This window comes from Coenobita brevimanus, chromosome 5 (assembly GCF_032717465.1).
Source record: "Coenobita brevimanus isolate Jiangsu-jjx chromosome 5, ASM3271746v2, whole genome shotgun sequence".
In the NCBI taxonomy this organism is placed as follows: domain Eukaryota; kingdom Metazoa; phylum Arthropoda; class Malacostraca; order Decapoda; family Coenobitidae; genus Coenobita; species Coenobita brevimanus.
In genome coordinates, this window is record NC_136958.1 from 36,726,007 (window position 1) to 36,746,122 (window position 20,116).

The window sequence follows — 20,116 nt, forward strand, 5'->3', positions numbered from 1 at the left end:
ACTTTTTCCGATATATCAGACATTAGTCTGGATCGTATGAACGGTTTTTAAACTGTTTTGACTACCATTGCAGTACTGTATTGTGTTATAACTTCACTACACTGATCAAATGGTATAATATATATAATATTACTGTACTATACACTGATAAACATGTCTTTTATTTACCCTATTGTGGTGAACATAGCTGAAGTGGTCAGGCAATCTGGACTGTTTCTGGCTTTATCAAACCTTATCATATATACAGTATAGGAATTTAGTCTAGTAGCTACTCGATTAAGATAAAAGCAAATTCCGGTCTATTGAAGTCCGTTATATCGAGGTTTTATTGTATATATATATATATATATATATATATATATATATATATATAGATAGATAGATAGATAGTGATCCCTTTGATATCCGAACGCCCAATATCCGAACATCCCCACTAACCGGACATAATCGTCCTGGGATCCAATATTCCCAAAATGGGCCAAAAACCGCAATTTTTTTTTAAAAATCTGACTTTTTTTTCCCACCCGTAAATTGAAATTGCCGCCTGGCGCCAAACAGCTGTTACACCATGGTCCCTTCACCCCTTCCTTCCTCCCCCCTCCCCCCTCCCCTGTCAGGGTTGCCATTTGGTAATGAATCAGAATAATGCATTACCAAATGGATTTTTCACATGTATGAGGATACATAGGATGGAGATGGTGGATTGTTTGCTCTCTCTGATTAATCTGCTATCCTACATAGCGTGAAAATAATCAACATGGTGTTAATTATAAGGAGAGTGATTACATGTATTTCCACTTGTATATATAATTAGTGAAGAATAAATGCTAGCTTTACGAATTTGGTAATGAAAAGTTATATTTGGTAATGAAAGTTGAAGAGATTGGTAATGTGGCCGTTGCAATCTGGCAACTCTGTTACCCCGCCATCATCAACAGTCACAGCCTAACTCCGATCGAGAGCAGATGCTCATTGCAGTGCAAGCCACAGGTGCTTGTTTTTTGTGAATAAACAGTGAATAAACTGCAATACCTCACCACTAGAACACACAGGAATTTACAGTGTTGTGCAGTGTTAAGAAATTAGAATTTAGAGTGCAGAGGATTAACTGTGGACTGCAAACTGGTGGTTCAAACCAGTCCAGGAGCCAGGGACTTGTAAGTACCCAGAATGTTTAATATTGTACAAACTCACCTCTAAAACCTCATTTTATGGTTCTTTTGCATTTATTTCAGTCTTTTATGTCCCTTATTGGTGTGATTTGGGTCTTAAATAGGTGCAATGCATGTCCAGAGGGAGTTGTATAGGTGTTTTTCTGAGTTAGGGTCTATAAGTACAAGTCCATAAGCTGGGGCCCAATATCCGGACAGGACCACTATCCGGACCTGCCTATGGCTCTATTACATCGGATATTGGAGGGATTACTTATGTATATATATATATATATATAATATAAACAGTATGTACAGTAATCCCCGTACTATCCGGACGCCCACTTTCTGGACACCGCATTTACCAGACATTTTGGTCCTAGGATTCAATTTTCCCAAAATTGCCCCCAAATTGCAAAAAATTAAAAAAAAATCAGACTTTTCCCCCCCCATAATTTGAACTCATAGCTCGTGGCACAGACCAGCTGTGTCTTGGTGCGTAGTTCTGCTGCCGTCTGCTAGAGCGCCCCTGCATCCTCCCCACTTACTGCCCGTCTCTTGTTGTGAGTGCACGCTTGTCATCATGGCCACCCACGTACTCGCTTTTGTGGCGGTGCCCTACTTGCTGCAGGCTCTCCTGCTGCTCTCATGCCTTTTGTTAATGTGTGTGATGATGGCCACGCTGGCTGAGAAGAGGAAGAGAGTGGTTTTGACTCTGGAGGAGAAGAGGGAGATATTGGGCATGGTGGAAGCAGGATGGTCAACCTCACACATCCTCCGTGAATTCAACCTGACCCAATCTACTTTGTTTGATATCAAGAGATCCCGCGACAAACTCGTGCAGTACATGGCTGACTTCTTGTCGAAGAACAAACGCAATGTGGAGAGGAAGATGATGTTTACTCCCCAGTATGCTGAAGTCGACCGCTCCATGTTGATTTGGTATCGACAGCAATGAGCTGCTGGTGTGCTGGTGCTTGGCACAGAGCTGAAGGCTGCTGCTGAGAAGTTCGCAAGGCTTCACGATGCCCTAGACTTCAAGGCATCCGAGGGTTGGCTCTTCGCGTTCAAGTTACGAGATGGCCTTACCAACCGTAAGTCTCTTGGCGAAGCTTTGGACGCCAACGAGGATGGAATAGAGGAGTTTCGGCACAAGGTGAAGGGCTTGATCAACAGGGAGGGCCTCACTCTTGGTCAAGTCTAAAACGCTGATGAAACTGGTTTATTCTATCGCTCTTTGCCAACGAACACTCCAGCCGAGGAGACAGAAAGCGTGTACCTGGCTGCAAGCTCTCCAAGCAGCGGATATCTGCTTTGTGTTGTGCCAGTGCTAATGGCATGCACCGGCTTAAGCCCATTATTGTTGGCCGTGCAAAGCAGCCTTGGTGTCTTCGTGGGGTGATGGATGTCCTTCCTGTCGTTTGGTACCATTCTTTGAAGGCGTGGTTCACTGCCCAGATCTTCAAAGACTAGTTTCACCGCCATTTCGTCAAGGGGGTCATCAATTACCAGATGAAGACACTGGGAATGCCGCGCGACCAGGTAAAGGCCCTCCTTCTCCTCGATAATGCACCTGCCCACCCATGTGACAAGGACTTGGTGGCTGAGAATGGGTGCATTAGGTGCATGTTTATGCCACCTAATATGACTGCTCTCATCCAACCAATGGACTAAGGAGTGATCGTGGCAACAAAGAGGCTGTACCGAAGGAAGTTCCTGGACGAGGTGATGGTTGTTCTCGAGGACGAGGACGAGCGCAGGGAGGGACGGGACACGCGAGGCCAGCGGACTTTGGAAAACCTTCACCACTACAACATCAAGTCTGCAGTCTACAACTGGGCCAGTGCATGGAAGGAAGTCCTTGTCAAGACTCTAGAAAATGGTTGGTCTCGTCTGCTTCTCGGAACGGATGTGGAGCACAATTTCCTAGGTTTTGACGTGGATGACTTCCATGCATGTCTAGATGCGCACGATGACGATGTTGATGTGGACGAAGTGCGTCAGTGGTTAGATGACGACGAGGGCGATCCTGGGTATCAGACCATGTCTGATATCGAGATCGCATCTTCAGTTGCAGGTGTCAGTACCCAGCTTGAAGATTCTGACGAGGACGGTGACGATGATGCTGACTCCTCTCAGCATGACACTACTCCAGCCATCCCTTAGCTGAGTGCACTCCTGGAACACGCAGAGTTCGTTCTTGACTACCCGGAACACCCGGACTGCGACAGGGAGATGGGGCCCTTGGTGCTTGTGGAGGAAGTGCGTGCTTTCAGGCAGCGCATCATTAATCGCCAAAATCGTTGTTCCTGGCGTCAATCAACGATTGACAGCTTTTTAAGACCCGTAACCCCCGCTGTGCCCAGCCCTGGCTCCACACCATTTCCTCCCCAAGACAGGCCTTCATCCTCCGAGCCAGAGCCTAGCACATCAGCCACGGGGGAGTCACCACTGGACGTGAGTTTGCGCCTCTCTTCAGAGTCGTCTGCAGTGGGTAGTCCATCACCATGTCCCAGCGATGCACCCCTAGGCCACCTGCATCAGCTACTCTCAGACTCTGAGAGTGAATAAACAGCAAGAACTTGCCACTAGACCACACGGGAATTTACAGTGTTGTGCAGTGTTAAGAAATTAGAATTCTGAGTGCAAAGACTTAAGTGCAGAGTGCAACACTGATTTTATTGATGTTCAGTGGAGCGCAAATTAGACTAGAGTGTGTAGTGTTAAGAAAATGGATTTATGAGTGCGAAGACTTAAGTGCAGAGTGCAACACTTATTTCATTAAGGTGCAATGGAGTGCAAGTAAGACGAGTGCGCAGTGTTAAGAGCATGGAATTCTGAGTGCAAATGACTAAGTTCAGTGCATGACTTCATGTACAGTGTACTGCAGGTGCTTCAGGTATTCCTTTTTACTGTCAGAGTCTGAAAGGAGGTGGGTTATTCATCGAGATGGCCAGTTACTTGTTGTAAGTACCTAGAATGTTTCATAGTGTACTGTATTTTCCCTACTTACCTCTAAAACCTCATTTCACTCTTTTGTGTCCCTTCTTTCTATGCATGTGCAGTAGGGAGGTGTTACTTTGAGTTAGGCTAGGTTAGGGTCCATATGTACCAGTCCAGGAGCCAGGGACTTGTTGTAAGTACCCAGAATGTTTAATATTGTATAAACTCACATCTGAAACCTCATTCTCTGTTTTTTTTGCATTTATTTCAGTCTATTATGTCTCTTATTGGTGTGAATTGGGTCTTAAATAGGTGCTGTGCATGTCCAGTAGGGAGTTGTATAGGTGTTTTTCTGAGTCAGGGTAGGTTAGGGTCCATAAGCACAGGTCCAGGAGGCTGGGGCCCACTTTCTGGATGGGACCACTTTCCGGACATGCTTTTGGCTCTATATCATTGGGTAGTAGAGGGATTGCTGTATATATATATATATATATATATATATAAACCCACAGTATAATGAACTGATTGGTACCAGATCCTAGACATTAAAGCTGAAAGTTCATTAAAGCCAAGCAGCATGCCGTTCAGAAATTTTCAGAGCATTGTGGCTTTTACTGAACAAAGATTGTTAAATATAGAGCATTCTTGGGTCGCACACTTATACACAATAGCATAGAGCTAGATGTAAATGGCATTTTCCTCAATAAATGCTCTACATACCAACCTATGTGTTTCTTCTTACCTTTCAGGAAGTAATTGTACCACAAATAAAGACTGCAAATAGGCCTTGGATAAATCTGTGTTCATACATCGTTCAGTATTTACAAAGAAAGTTTGGGTAAACAAAATTGCCAAAGTACATTAACTGTTATGTTACAATAAATACTACTCCTGAAGGTCATGATGCCATGACATTAGGTATGGGTAGTAGTAGTACAGTACAGGTTTTCCTCAATATATGATACCCCCTAGATGTGATACCCTGGCTTAGCTGTGGGAGTAGAAATACCACCATACTCTGCCTAATAATGGCCAAATCCCATTTTAACAATGTTTTTTTATTTTTTTTAAACCAATTTTGATGATATTTTAGATTAAAATATGTGTTAAGTTGATTTATAAACTGTTTTTAGTCTTAGATTAATATGTTTTAGTCATAGATGGAGTGAACATTGTCATTTTGGGGTACAGTTTACTAAGTTTGATTTTTTCCAAACTTATATATATGACGATTTTCAGATTTTATTTGTTGGTTTTAGTGAATTATTTACAGTTGTCAGGATTTGGATAACTTCTTTTACAGCTGTTAGGCTATTTAGATTGGCTTTAAACTCATTTTTTGACTCATTTGGGTGTGTTTTGGACTTGGCTGGGGGGAAACCCAAGGCTCAAAAATGCATCCCTATACTGTACTTTACATGTTAAATCGACCCTGATATACGATACCCTGCCTAACAATAGGTTTTTACTAAACCAATTCCATTGTTGAATGGGGTATACTTGTATTTGCTGAATTTGTGGAGGAGCATCTGGAGTTACATGGAGAGACAGACTGAAAAATGAGGAAGTGAAGAAGCATTGTGGTATAGCTTTGCATGTGGTAGAAAACGTTAGGAGAAACATTGAGGCAGTTTGGCCATGTGGAGAGGTTGGAGAGTGAGAGACTAATGAGGAGAGTGTATGTGAGTGAGGTAGAGGGGGGGGGAAGGGAGGAGGAGACCGAGGATGAGATGGAGGGATGGACTGGAAAGATACATGAGAGAGGGATGTGTGAGTTAGGGGAAGGGCACCAAATGGTGGGACATGGAGGCGATTTGTTTGTGGCCATCCCTTACAGGATTAAGGCATCTGGCTATAGATACCTGTAGATAGATAGAGATTTTCTTTAAGATGGCCTCAAGAGGTTGCAAGTATCCAATAGATGCATTCTACTTTGTCTGTGGTGAGTTCATTAACCCTTTAACCGCAGGCATTGTTTTGCCCCGACTGGCCTCTCCCGCAGGGGTTCCAGCCAAAATGTAAACAAACTTTAAACCTTTATAACTCTGCACAGAATAAATCTAGAGCGAAAAATAAGGTACCATTAGAAACTACTAACCTTCGGCTTTGCAATGATGTAGGTTTCATGATTTCATTGACTATCACTGGATGGGCAGTGCCATTAGAAGTGAGCGATCTAAAATCACTATTTTTCGCTCACATGCCATTACCTTCGCTCACACACCATTACCAAATGCCAACCTCATTCCGATAATAATACTATAAACATATATGAACACTGCATATACGATAAACACCCACTCTGTGTTCACTGAGGCAGGTAAAAGGCACTGTAATTGCCCGCACTTCACTGCCACATCAGCGGTGTTGTAATCACTATTTTTCGCTCACACACCATTACCAAATGCCAACCTCATTCTAATAATAATACTATAAACATATATGAACACTGCACATACGATAAACACCCACTCTGTGTTCACTGAGGCAGGTAAAAGGCACTGTAATTGCCCGCACTTCACTGCCACATCAGCGGTGTTGTAATCACTATTTTTCGCTCACACACCATTACCAAATGCCAACCTCATTCTGATAATAATACTATAAACATATATGAACACTGCACATATGATAAACACCCACTCTGTGTTCACTGAGGCAGGTAAAAGGCACTGTAATTGCACGCACTTCACTGCCACATCAGCAGTGTTGTCACTTACACAGCTGGACAGATACTGATGCGTGTTTGGTCAGGGGTGGAGTGGGGGGTCCAGGGGGTGGGAGGTGGGGGCACGGGGGGGGAGGAGGGAGGTGGGGGTCGGCTGGAGTGAAAGAACTTAATAGCTACTCTCCCTTGAAACAAATGGCGCACAGAAAGAATGCGCAGTATTCAAAATATTCACAAACATTCGAGAATGACACCCGCGGTTTGGTCCAGTTTTTGCAATGTCATTCTGGGATGACACGCACGGTTAAAGGGTTAAGAAAAGAGCAAGAAAGCACTCTGCGGAAGCATCTACCAGGATGTGTGTGGCCTACAAAGTGTATTTTGACATGCTGGTAGGGGATCAAGACAAACCCTGCGCACCTCATGTCACCTGCAAGCATTGAAAGAAAGCTGTTGAAGGTAAAAACGATCGATACACTCCTTGTTACAAATGTAATTAAAAAACAGTATAATTGTTAATATATATTTCATTTTTAATACTTTTTTATTGTTACAATATTATTTTGTTGTTCTGCAGGATGGTTCATAGGTGAGAAGAGAGTCATGAAGTTGCCATCCCCAGAATTTGGCAAGAACCCAGTGACCACTCAAACAACTGCTGCTTCTGCATTGTGGACCCTTCCAAATGTCAGATTGGCAAGAAACACCTGCTGTCAGTATTCGATCCTTCCTTCATCAGTTGCCCCTGTGCTACACTGCCCTGAGCTCCCCGTAACCACCCCTTGGGTAGAAGGGCATACGTCTTCATTAGGAGAAAGTAGCAAGTCAGAGGGCGAGGACGATGTTCCTGATCCAGATTACAATTTCCAAGCATGTGCTGAGGAGAGATTCCCATATTACCCCAACCAAGAAGACTTTAACGACTTGGTAAGAGATATAGTATTGGTCTCACAAAGTCCATGCTCAGCTTCTGACATCTAAGCTCAAACAGTGGAACTTGATGGACAGGAGTGTGCTTGTCTCAAGTCAGAGGAAGCATCACCAAGCATTCTCCGGCTTCATCACCCTTCAAAATGGACTCTGCTTTTGTCATAATGTGACTGGTCTGTTTGAGATGATTGGGACCCCCTGCAACCAGCACAAGTGGTGCCTCTTCATTGATGGCCCAACCAGGAGCCTCAAAGCCATGCTGCTCCACAATGAGAGCCACTTGATGCACCTCAAGGAGGAGGACAACATTGACAAGATTCTGCTGGATGCCTTGAAGTATGATGAGTATGGCTGGGATGTCATTGGAGACTTCAGTGATGGCCTTCCTGATGGGTCTCTAGGGCAGTTTCACCAATTTCCCCTGCTATCTTCATCTCTGGGACTCAGGGACTCAAAGGCACACTATCACAGGCAGGACTGGTCACAGCGGATCGACTTCTCTATGGGGAGGAGCAGCGCCAAGTGGGAGCCGCTGGTGGACCCTCGGAAGGTGTTGATGCTGTCACTGCATATCAGGTTGGGCCTTATAAAGCAATTCATCACAGATCCAGATAAGGAGTCAGCAGCCTTCAAGTACCACCAAGACTTCTTCCCTAAGCTGTCTGAGGCAGAGGTTAAAGCCGGTGTCTTTGTCGAACCACAGATAAAAAAGATCCTATAGTTTAAGGAATTCCCTAGCAAGCTAACCAGGGTGGAGAAGGTGGCTTGGAACAGCTTTGTTGCAGTGGTTAGGGGGTTCCTGAGCAACCACAAAGCCGAGAACTATGTGGGGCTGGATGAGACTCCGGTGAGGACTTACGGGGCCATGAGCTGCAGGACATACCTGAAAGTCCATGTTCTCAACTCTCATCTCAGTACATTCAAGGAGAATATGGGAATGTATTCAGAGGAGCAATGCGAGTTCATCCACCAGGATATACTGAAGTTTGAATGCCGCTGCCAAATACAGTATAATGAGAATATGATGGGAGACTAGATTTGGGGGCTGGTTTGTGAAAGTGATTTATCGTTTACAGTACTCATAAATGTAGAAAAACTGGTCACTTTTAAATCTGTAATATTAAATTTTTGTGTAAATACATGTAATTTTAGATTCATTCAAAGTGTTTTTCTGACTTTTTGCAAATAAGAATAAGGAAAATTGGCAGTTTTCTCACTGAAAACAGGCAGATTTCAAAATATCAATTTTCTGGTCATAAGCCTAAAGTTTGAGGTGAATGATAGCTCTTTTCTATAGGTCTGAGACATAAGCAATCAGGAAATAAGGGTTACTCCCCAGGAACAAAAATTCTGTTAACTTCTGTAATAATTGTGATGAAAGTATTGATGTTAGTAATGATGATTTTTGTATTACTTTATTATTATTATCATTATTATTATTATTATTATTATTATTATTATTGCTGTATTATTATTATTATTAATAATTTAATTATTATTATTATTTTTTTTAGGAAGGTCCATGACAAACCATGCGACAAGGTATCAGTGACTGTAGTACCACCAAGTCAGTCCACCACTGCTGGTGCAACCACCAGCACACTCACACAGGTTAGTGCTTATCTCCTGTAGTATGATTGCTTTAACTTGGCCAGTTATGCCACTCCCATTTTGAGTGTTGTATTGTGACCTTGGTTCCCTTCAGTGAAGAAACCATTGCCACAACCACCTTCAACACACACATCAAATCACATGCCTGTTTATTCCTTTGCTTTGAAATACTTGTTTCACTTATGCATAGCCTTGTAACTCAGGAATTCTCATATTGCAGTGGGTGGTAACAGTATGAGCGAATGTACACGTGGTGTAGTAGATTAAGGTGCTGCAATCCCAGGAATGATTGGCATTCACCACCACCTCCACTACCAGTAATCAGTCAATCAGTCATTCATTTTCTGGCACCCTGTCAATGTTCATTCTTTGCACATGTCCATACCATCTCACTGTATTCCTCTTTCTTCACCTGGCACTTCCACACCTTAATCCTGTACCTTCTTCTTCCAGTCCATAATGCCCTTAAATTTCACTGTTTCTTACACTCTCCATCCTCCCCATGCCTGCGGCTATTCTGAGGAAAGTCACTTCAACAGCTTGCAATCTAGGCAGCTCTGTCAATCATTGCCCAGGTTTCTCTCCCATATGTGTCTCTTGTAGGGCCCTCTTAACTTCCATATAACTCTCCTATCTTTCAAAATTCAACTGAGCTTTTTCATTACTCTCTTCCTCTGAAGTGATCTCTCCTAAACTTCATCTTCCATTTTGCCATATTTACACAGTACAACTGTCAGAAATTTTATACACTGTTTCTCTGACAAGTGTTACCGTATTTCGCGGCATGTAAGACGCAGCATTGTGAAAGACGCACCCTAATTCTGGCAGGGCAGTTCTGTGAAAAAAAAGTTTGCCCCAACCAAGACTGCAGTAAGGTTTCTTGATAAGAGCCATTACCACACAGATACACACTCACCTTTCAGAATCTATTCATTACTGATCATCAGCCTTTGGTTTCTTTTTTGATATACAAAGAATGGTACAGGAATAAGAAAACAATGCCCCTTCTTGACAAAACGTGACTGATATGAGCCACTATCACTTAGATACAACACTCACCTTTCAGAATCTATTCAGTGCTCATCATCCTTTAGTTTCTTCTTTTATGTACAAAGAATGATACAGGAAAAGAGAAAACAAAACCCCATCTTAACAAAACGTGACTTCAAACCACGAGACCATCTCAACTTTGTTGATAAAAATGTATCACTAAACTGATCTAAACACTGTTTTTAATATGTTATGAATTTAAAACCACAAATGAAGTCAATAAACTCTATTCTTTCATTCACTGACGAAAACATAAAATACAATGAATGTTCACATCAGTTCATTTATCCTAAAAGAACCCCGTCATATTCCACACCTGTTACGGAATTTCCTCACATTGCCTTGACTCAAGCACAATATCAGACTACTACCATCATTAATCATGCACTCTAACTAACCTGTAATTATCTCCACAAATAATATAAAAAGGTAGCACTTGTAAATACACAAATTACAATGTTTTACAACCAAAGTTCAATATAGCAAGGCTGCTTGGGAACAGGATAGACAGCTGTTTTTACTCTCTTCTCTCAGTATCACTCCTTCACTGTCAGCTATGTTTGCCTTGCAGCATCAACAATTAAAAATGTATGCTTCACTGATCATAATTTACTATAAACATTCATTTCAAAACATACTATGGTGAAAACATCCATTGTTACACCTTAGTAACACTGCTGCCTCCCAGTCGCTAGACAGCAGTCTCTACCCCTTCCTCTCAGTATCACTTCCTCACTGTCAGCGATGTTTCCCTTGCAGCATCAACAGTTAAAAATACGTTCTTCACTGATCACAATTTACTAAAAACAGACATTCATCTCAAAACATGTCGAGAATGGTGAAACTATCTCTTAGCAACACTGCTTCATCCCAAGCGCTAGACAACTGGCTCAACCCTCTTCTCCCAGTATCACTCCCTGTTTTCCTTGCAGCATCAACAATTAAAAATGCATATTTCTCTTACCAGAATTTGCTAAAAACAGACATCCATCTCAAAACATTCGAGTACTGTGAAAACATCCATTTTTGATCTTAACACTGCTACCTCCTAGTCGCTATGGTACACACACACACACACGCACACATGTACACACCACATGCAACATTCGCTCGCCTCTGAAACATTTACATCAGTCCGTTTTGGAGTACCCAGTGGCTTTATTATATGCCAAAAACATCAAAATGTATTTGGTTGTTCAATATAAATATCATCACTTAAGGACATGAAACATCTCAAACAATTTATTCATCCAAACATCGTCAGTGCAAGACTAAAGGTGTACAGCACCATTGATCCTAAATTTTCCATGGTTGCATCTGTCATGATCACCTAAAACCTATATTCACTTCATATTACTGACATGGTGAAAATTTCACTCGTCTTCAAATCCTGAGAATTCATCACTACTTCCCCCGAGTCCTGAAGCATCACTGGAAGTCATCATCACGGTCATCATCACTGTTTCACTGTCACTTTCATACAGTAAATGGTCCTCAGTACCATCCATTGAATTGCCTATACCACACTTCATACGATTTTAACTTGGCAATCGTTTTAACTGAGCACAGGCGATATTCAGACTTGGGGCATTTGATACAGCCCACATTAACCTCCTCAGTACATGTTTCCTGAACTGAATAAAATCATATGGCGAGCATGAATAAACTACCCTATAAAATACATTGCTGGGCTGACTCTTCCCACTTCTACTTCCTTAACTACACCCACACCAAACTCTCACCTACACCTTAGGATTCTGGTCGTTTCGGCCGTAACGTCCAAAATGGCAAACGATTTTACAACCTAACCTAACCTAACCTAACAAATTTGGACGTTACGGCCTAAATGATCCATATTGCCGATCATGAGAGCTTTGCTTAGGCAGCAGAGATGCAGAGAGTGAACGTTGTCAATCATTCTGATCGCTTCGTCTGCTAAGAATACAGCAGAAATGGCGGACGCTGATATGAATGCCCGTCAGGCACTGCTATTTCAGATATTGCATCAGTTATGCTACTCAGTGAATTTTATCCTATTTTCATAACAAAATACTGTAATTGGGTGTGCCTTGAGTTGCATAGACATTGCTGAAGTACTTCACTTAGCTGAAAAAGTGAAGCTGTAACTTCGTTAGCTTGCTAGAGTAGGGTGTACGCTAGACACTAAACTGCTAAGTTGCTAAACCGCTAAACCCCTTGACGGTATTGGAGTTGAGCTGAAAACAAACCGTGAATGCTTTGTGTTCTTGAACTTGCATGTTTTAATATCTGCTGCATATATACACTCACAAAATATCACAAAAGTAACTGACCTAATTAGGGTTACTGAATTTCCATACGTGACGAGTCTGTTTTGATGACTTGGCAGTTTCACTAGCCAGCATCTCTCCAGCATGATTGCTTTGCTAGTTAGTGAATGGATGGCAAGCAAAGTGGTCATGATTGCCTTTCAGAAGGTTAGCAGACGGTTCACCAGTGAGCACGTTAGCTTGCTAGAGTAGGGTGTACGCTAGACACTAAACTGCTAAGTTGCTAAACCGCTAAACCCCTTGACGGTATTGGCCAGTTGAGCTGAAAACAAACCGTGAATGCTTTGTGTTTTTGAACTTGCGTGTTTTAATATCTGCTGCATATATACACTCACAAAATGTCACAAAAGTAACTGACCTAATTAGGGTTACTGTATTTCCATACGTGACGAAAGTCTGTTTTGATGACTTGGCAGTTTCACTAGCCAGCATCTCTCCAGTATGATTGCTTTGCTCGTTAGTGAATGGATGGCAAGCAAAGTGGTCATGATTGCCTTTCAGAAGGTTAGCAGACAGTTCACCAGTGATCATGTACGTTAGCTTGCTGGAATAGTGCGGATGCTAAACTGTTAAATTGCTAAACCGCTAAATATCTTCACGATCATCACGATGTTAGCCAGTTGAGCTGTAAACAAACCCGCGAAAGTTTTATGTGTTTCTGATCTCGGGTGTTTCTTAAATCTGCTGCATATACACACTAGTGTATATTATTTTTAAAAATAAAATCAAGTCTGCATACTGTAGAAAACACCTGTGGTTGCTAAGCATTGAGATGATCATCTTTATAAGAGTTTCTTCTCAGTGAAGCCTAACTAACCTGCCTTAGTCTAACGTGCAGGACGCATGGGGATATTTTAAGGTAACTTTGAGACAAAAAAGTGCGTCTTATATGCCGCGAAATACGGTAATCTTGCAACAACATATATTGATTTGAATAATCAAAATCTCCCAGGAAATTATGGTATAGTTAATACTCTGACTCACCAGTAATTATCTCCTTATATCCTAGCTGATCCCCCCAAAAGGTTACATAGCGAGATAGAATCGGAATAACAGATGACGACAGGGACAGGCATGAGGTCTCGGTCGGTTTGCCTGGGGCTTTCAAGCATCCTGGGTGTGCTATTTACAAAATGCAGCTCGAACGAGCTTTGGAACAGACTGCAAAAATGGCGAGTCTCACTTCCTTCATAGGATTCAGAGATGCCAAATGCTTATTACTTACAATTACGTGTATCTAAATGCAGTTGAATTACTTCATAAAATATACAAGGCAAATCTAACAGTTTAATCTTAGTTTTAATTAAACAAAAGCCAAATATTCCCGTTATCTATGTAAATATGTATTTAACACTTCCTCCATTTTCTCGTGAGGGAACACTTCATCCTACCATGTAGGCGCAGTTAGGTCCATGGAAAATTCCTAAGTATTTACATGTATTTACAATATAGTTGTGCACAAGGGTTTAACGTAGAAGCATTTAATTTATTAACCCTCTCAGGGTCACTCACACGATTCGCGTTTCATGTGGATTGTTCTAAAGATGTCCAGTCACACGAATCGCGTTTCTAAGCACAAAAAAATTCGCCAAATATTTAGTTTTTAGCGGATTTGCGTCAAATTTTGAAGCGTCGTAGCGAGTGCAGCGCTTTCCAATGTTAAGGCATTGGCAGCACTGAGCTGCCTCTTGGGGCCCAGCACGTAGCGATAAACCTCAGTCTCTTCCAAGCAGCCAGGCGGTGAGGTTGCGTCGCGTGTAATGTCCCTTTAAACTCCTACTAATTCTCCCCCTCCTGCCCGAGCTGAAGCCCCTATGGACTCAGTGCAATAATCCAATATTTGTGAGCATTTGTTGTTGTTCTTCCCGCCAGTCAGCACACTGCGGACCATCGCCGTGGAGTGCGGGAGCTGCCTGCCTTTTTTTGTGCACCTTCCCCCCTGCCTCCTGCCTTCCGTGGCCCCTCTCGAACCCCCGATGAGACGCTTTGGGCAGTGTGGCATCGGGAGGCGGCCGCCGTTGTCGTGCGATCAGTGTTTGTCATGTTGAGATGCGAGAGAAGTTTTCAGGGCTGGCGAGTGAATTTGGGGGGAGCAAGTGCTGAGAGGTTCAGGGTTCTTCCCAGCGCCACCCTGCTCCGTTCACTTGGGCAGTGTCGTTGTAGGATTGAGGTGGGGTCCTTTGACATTGCTTATTTCTGTTAGATACATGCACTGAATATTCCTAGATTTGTGTGTTTGTGTTTGGTGGTGCCTGGAAGGGTGTGGGTGGGGTGCTGTGGGGGGTGGTGTTGGGGTCCGGACCCGGGTTCATTTTTCACATGGGAGTTATTGTTTGTAGGCTGCGGAATTTGTGAGTCGCGGCAGTGGTCCGGACCCGAGTTGCCGCGATTTGCGAGGATTGAGTGTATCAACCTCCATTTGGCAAAAGCAACCATGCAGTACAAAATTGCAACTTCAGGATTGCATATGACATAGTTAACAGCAATGAAAGTTACAAAAAGAGCCTAAATTATAAAAAGGGAGACTATCATGACCTAAAGAAGTACCGGTACTTCTTAGAAATTGATTGGGAAAAAGAGCTTAGAGGACAAAATTTAAATGCTGTGTATAAAAAATTCTGTGAACTTTATGATATAGGAGTCCAGAAGTACATTGCACAGCACAAGGAAGCAGAAAAGAAAAGAAAGAAATGATTCAATACAGAATGTTAAAAATCAAAAGATAAAAGAGATTTGTAGTGGAATAGATACAGAAGACACAATAGTGAGAGGGCATATAACAAGTATGAACAGACAAGAAGCAATTATACAAGAATAAGGAGGGAAGCCCAAAAACAGTTTGAGGAGGATATCATAGATAAAAGTAGTGAACAACCGAAGCTATTTTACATCTACATCATAAGCAAAACCAGAGTCAAAGATAAAATACAATCCATTACAGATGAGGGGATCACCTATACACAAGAGAATGATATTTGTGAAACACTAAACAAGAATTTCCAATCAGTTTTTACAGTGGTGGCGACCATCATCCACTCACTTGATGTAGTGCTGCCTAAGTCCATAGCTTTTATCATTCTTTTTCTGTGCCTGCCCTCCTCTCTTCCTATTTCTCCTATCTTTCCTGTCACTCCTTATTCCTTTTCTTTCCTTTACAGGTGGCTTTACATTGAGTGACAAGCCAAATGGTTTCCTGTAAGCCAAGAAACCATTTACAACACTGGGTGGTAACCATATAACCAAACCATACGTGCTCCCTACGTGTCAACAAGTGGGTTGGTGGAGGGTTGGTGCCCCTCCCTGTAAAACAACTAACTCAGTGTCAAATGGCCACCCTTTGTGGGATTATGGTGTCTGGCAATAGATAGATAGATAGATATTTGTATGTGGTATTGTTGACGGAACATAGATATATGTCACGAAAAGGTATTGTGTCCGTTATCAATCATTAGGCTTAGAGGCAATATGCGTGTTCACTGTTGCGGGGTTTCGCCTCTCGCCCTCACCAAGGCCCTATGGCGTGATTACAAATACGTATATAATGAAGCCAGTGCCTAAACTGTATTTTGTGTGAAAGATATTGTGGTTGGCTTGGTGAAATTATGGAACTAAGCATTATGGACGCCATGAACCATAGTGTGGAATGGGGCAGGCATCACATACAGTTTTTATAGTCGGGAAGGGAGAATTAGGGGTGTTTAGGGATGGAATTATTGTGATTCTGAGATAGTGAAAATACGTATGGAATTGTGCGAAATATGCGTCAAATATGCTGCGGGTGTTCGTGAAGGAGTGTGGTGTGTGCCAATACAATAGAGTTGCAGCGTACTCTCCCGGCAAAGGATGCTGCATCACAGTCACGTTGAACCATGGTAAGGAAGGGAATAATTGCGGAGGTTAGGGTGGAATCATTGTGGTAGTCATGTATTTGTGTATGATATTGTGTGAAGTGTATGTGAATGTGCCACATATCCTCGTGACGGCATAAATTTTGGTATGTAGCGTAGGTTAGCAGTACCTTAGCGGCATGTGTGCTGTGAAAGGTGATGATGCCAAGGAATGAGGGATGTCATTGAACAGGTACTGTACCATGGTCTGACATTTAGTGATAAATTATACTTTATTTAAAATATATGTGAACTGTGCCGTGAGTGTTCGTTTAGGTGCGTAGCGTAGGTGAGCGGTACTTTAGCGGCAGGTGTGCTTTGAAAGGTAACGATGCCAACGAACGAGGGACGTCATTGAACAGGTACTGTACCTTGGTCTGATATTTAGTGATAAATTATACTTTATGTAAAATATACGTGAACTGTGCCGTGATTGTTAGTTTAGGTGCAAGCGTAGGTGAGTGGTACTTTAGCGGCAGGTGTGCTTTGAAAGGTAACGATGCCAAGGAACAAGGGACGTCATTGAACAGGTACTGTACCTTGGTCTGACATTTAGTGATAAACTATACTTTATGTAAAATATACGTGAACTGTGCCGCGAGTGTTCATTTAGGTGCGTAGCGTAGGTGAGCGGTACTTTAGCGGCAGGTGTGCTGTGAAAGGTAACGATGCCAAGGAACGAGTGACGTCATTGAACAGGTACAGTACCATGGTCTGTCATTTACACTCAATCCTCGTAAATCGTGTGTTTATATATCACGGATTCGTAAATTGCGGCTAAGTGGCTGTCAGACTGCCGGCACCCTTAAATCACTGTTAAGTCACGAAAATCGTGGATCTAGGCACCGAAGTGGGCCTTTTCCGAGGAGAATCATAAACCGTGGCATTCAGTTTGAAAATCGCGACCCAACAACCAATCACCACCCATCCCTGGTGGCTAGTGTGCATACTAATGCTGCCATGTTGTTGTTGTTCTGCCTGCCAACCCGCACACTACAGAGCATTGCTTTGGAGTACGAGAGCTACCTGCCTTTTTTTGTGCACTTTCCACCCCCTACCTCCTATCTTCCATGGCCCCTCCTTAACCCCCGATGAAATGCTGTAAGCAGTATGGCATCAAGAAGCAGCCGCCGTTGTCATACAGTCAATGTTTGGAGCTCATTAGTCGTGTTGAGAAGGGAGAGAAGTTTGCAAGGCTGGCGAAAGAATTTGGGAAGAATGAGTCGACCATAAGGACGATCTGCAAAAACAGTCTGGCCCTTCACACACTGAGGACGTGGATGACGTATCATTTGTCATCTCTGAGGCAGACTTTGAGGGCTTCGTGAGGGAGGCAAAGGAGCTGGAGAAGGGAGAACAGCATGAGGGAGCACCCCCACCTCATGCTGAGAGGTTCTAAGTTCTTCCCAACACCACCCCACTTTATTCACTCAAGCAATATCGTCATAGGATTAAGGTGAGATCCCTTAACATTGCTTATTTCTATTAAATACATGCACTGAATATTCCTAAATTTGTATGTTTATGTTTGATGGTGCCTAGATAGATGAAGGTAGGGTGCTGTGGGGGGTGGTTGGCCAAAGTCCAGACCCTAATTCATTTTTCACATAAGAGTTATTATTTATAAATCGTGGATTTTGTAAATCGCAGGAGTGGTCCAGACTCAAATTGCCGCGATTTACAAGGATTGAGTGTAGTGATAAATTATACTTTATGTAAAATATACGTGAACTGTGCCGCGGGTGTTCGTTTAGGTGCGTAGCGTAGGTGAGCGGTACTTTAGCGGCAGGTGTGTTGTGAAAGATAACGATGCCAAGGAACGAGGGACGTCAGTGGACAGGTACTGTACCTTGCAACTCCAGGCAACCATGGACGTCAGTGGACAGGTACTGTACCTTTCTAAAACAATTGTTGAAATTTATGATTCTCTTCTAAAATGTTTGTGATATGTGCCACGAGTGTTCGTGGAAAATATTGTATCATGTGTTGGGGGAACATTTGGGGAAGGAGGGGAAAATATGTCTGTGTATATATATATATATATATATATATATATATATATATATATACAGTAAAGGTCCTATTATTCAGCATCTATGGGACTGGGATGATGCCGAGAAATGGGATTTGCCGAATAATAAAAAAACCTACCCACTCAGTACCTTAAATATATTGGTGAACATTGTCATCACCACTTATGGTATTACAACTGTGCTTGAAGAGAGTACTGTATACTGTACAATTCTGCAATCAATACAGTACTGTACCTGAATCTGAAATATATATATGATTTAGTGAACAAATACAAGTGTAATGACACAGTAGGTGTACAAGTCAGATAACACTTCCTGGGTGGCTGAAATGATAAGGTATATTAACTACCAGCTCAGTACATCACTTGTATTGGTGAAGTCATCACTACTTATATTATTACAAATATGTTTGGAGTGAGTACTGTATACAGTACTTTTTCCAAACACAAAATAAAATAGTTGGAAAATTACATAAAATAAAGTGAAGGAATATGAATCGGTAAGGTCTTTCTAATGAAAGTTAAACGTACATTTAGCACTCATTCTTTTGTTTTTGTTTGTTTGTTTACATGTGAAAGGAAGAGTATTGATGCAAACAGTAATGTATTCTATTAACCCTTTAATAACTTCCGGCATTGAACAACCCTTTACAGTACCGATGTCAGTGATGTCAAGTTAGTTAGGTATGAAAAAACTGTGAACAATTATGGGAAGGGAACGAAGGTCACTGGTATGATTACACGACACTACGCTACGATTCCAAGCAGTCAGGGGGTCGGTTAATCTCAGATGTTTTCGCCCATTTAGTAAATACTGTACATCGTAACTTTATCAATTCAGTGCCGGAGGTTATTAAGGGGTTAATGGGATATATTACTGTTTGCATCAATACTCTCTCTTTCACATTAAACACAGAAACGAACAAAAGAATGAGTGCTAAATGTACGTTTAACTTTCATCAGAAAGACCTTAGCAATTCATATTCCTCCAGTTTTTTAAAGTATTTTTCTGACTTTAGGTTAGGTTAGGTTTGGTTAAATTATTAGGTACAGTTAAACTCGGTTAGGTTAGGTTTAGTTAAACAGGACAGTCCCGTCCACCATTATGCTGAGAAATAAAAATACTAGAGCTGTTACAGCCGTACAGCTAAAAATAACGGGGAAACTGATTTAAGAAGCAACATTTATTTATGGGTAATGCATTACAGTATCAGTGGTTCATGGGCTACGCAATTACTGGTAAATGTCATTTTCAGGAAGGCGTCAAGAATGAACGAATTTCAAGAATTAGTGAGGGGGCTTAGAACGTAACCCTTGCTAATTTGGCAGGGGTGGTTAGTGTACTATATGATACCGTGCAATATTGTAATCAGTACAGTACTATACCTAAATCTGAAAAAAAATATAGAAATTTAGTGAACATACAAAAGTGTAATGAAACATTAGGCCTACAAGTCACAGATAACACTTCCTAGACTGCCGAGATGATTCTGGACATCTGCCGAACAATCAGTGATTTTCGTAAATGGGACTAT

At 42.0% G+C, this 20,116-nt stretch overlaps 1 protein-coding gene and 1 pseudogene across 1 annotated transcript in view; both read left to right on the plus strand.

Moving 5' to 3' along the window:
• LOC145398801 (uncharacterized) overlaps positions 1 to 20,116 on the plus strand; it is a 647,885-nt gene that overhangs the window by 408,452 nt on the left and 219,317 nt on the right. The window contains exon 10 of the mRNA XM_080271612.1: positions 9,207 to 9,303. Within this exon, the coding sequence (XP_080127738.1) occupies positions 9,207 to 9,303 (97 nt within the window). The remainder of the gene's footprint in view (positions 1 to 9,206; positions 9,304 to 20,116) is intronic.
• On the plus strand, positions 7,763 to 8,717 carry LOC145397463 (uncharacterized; annotated as a pseudogene).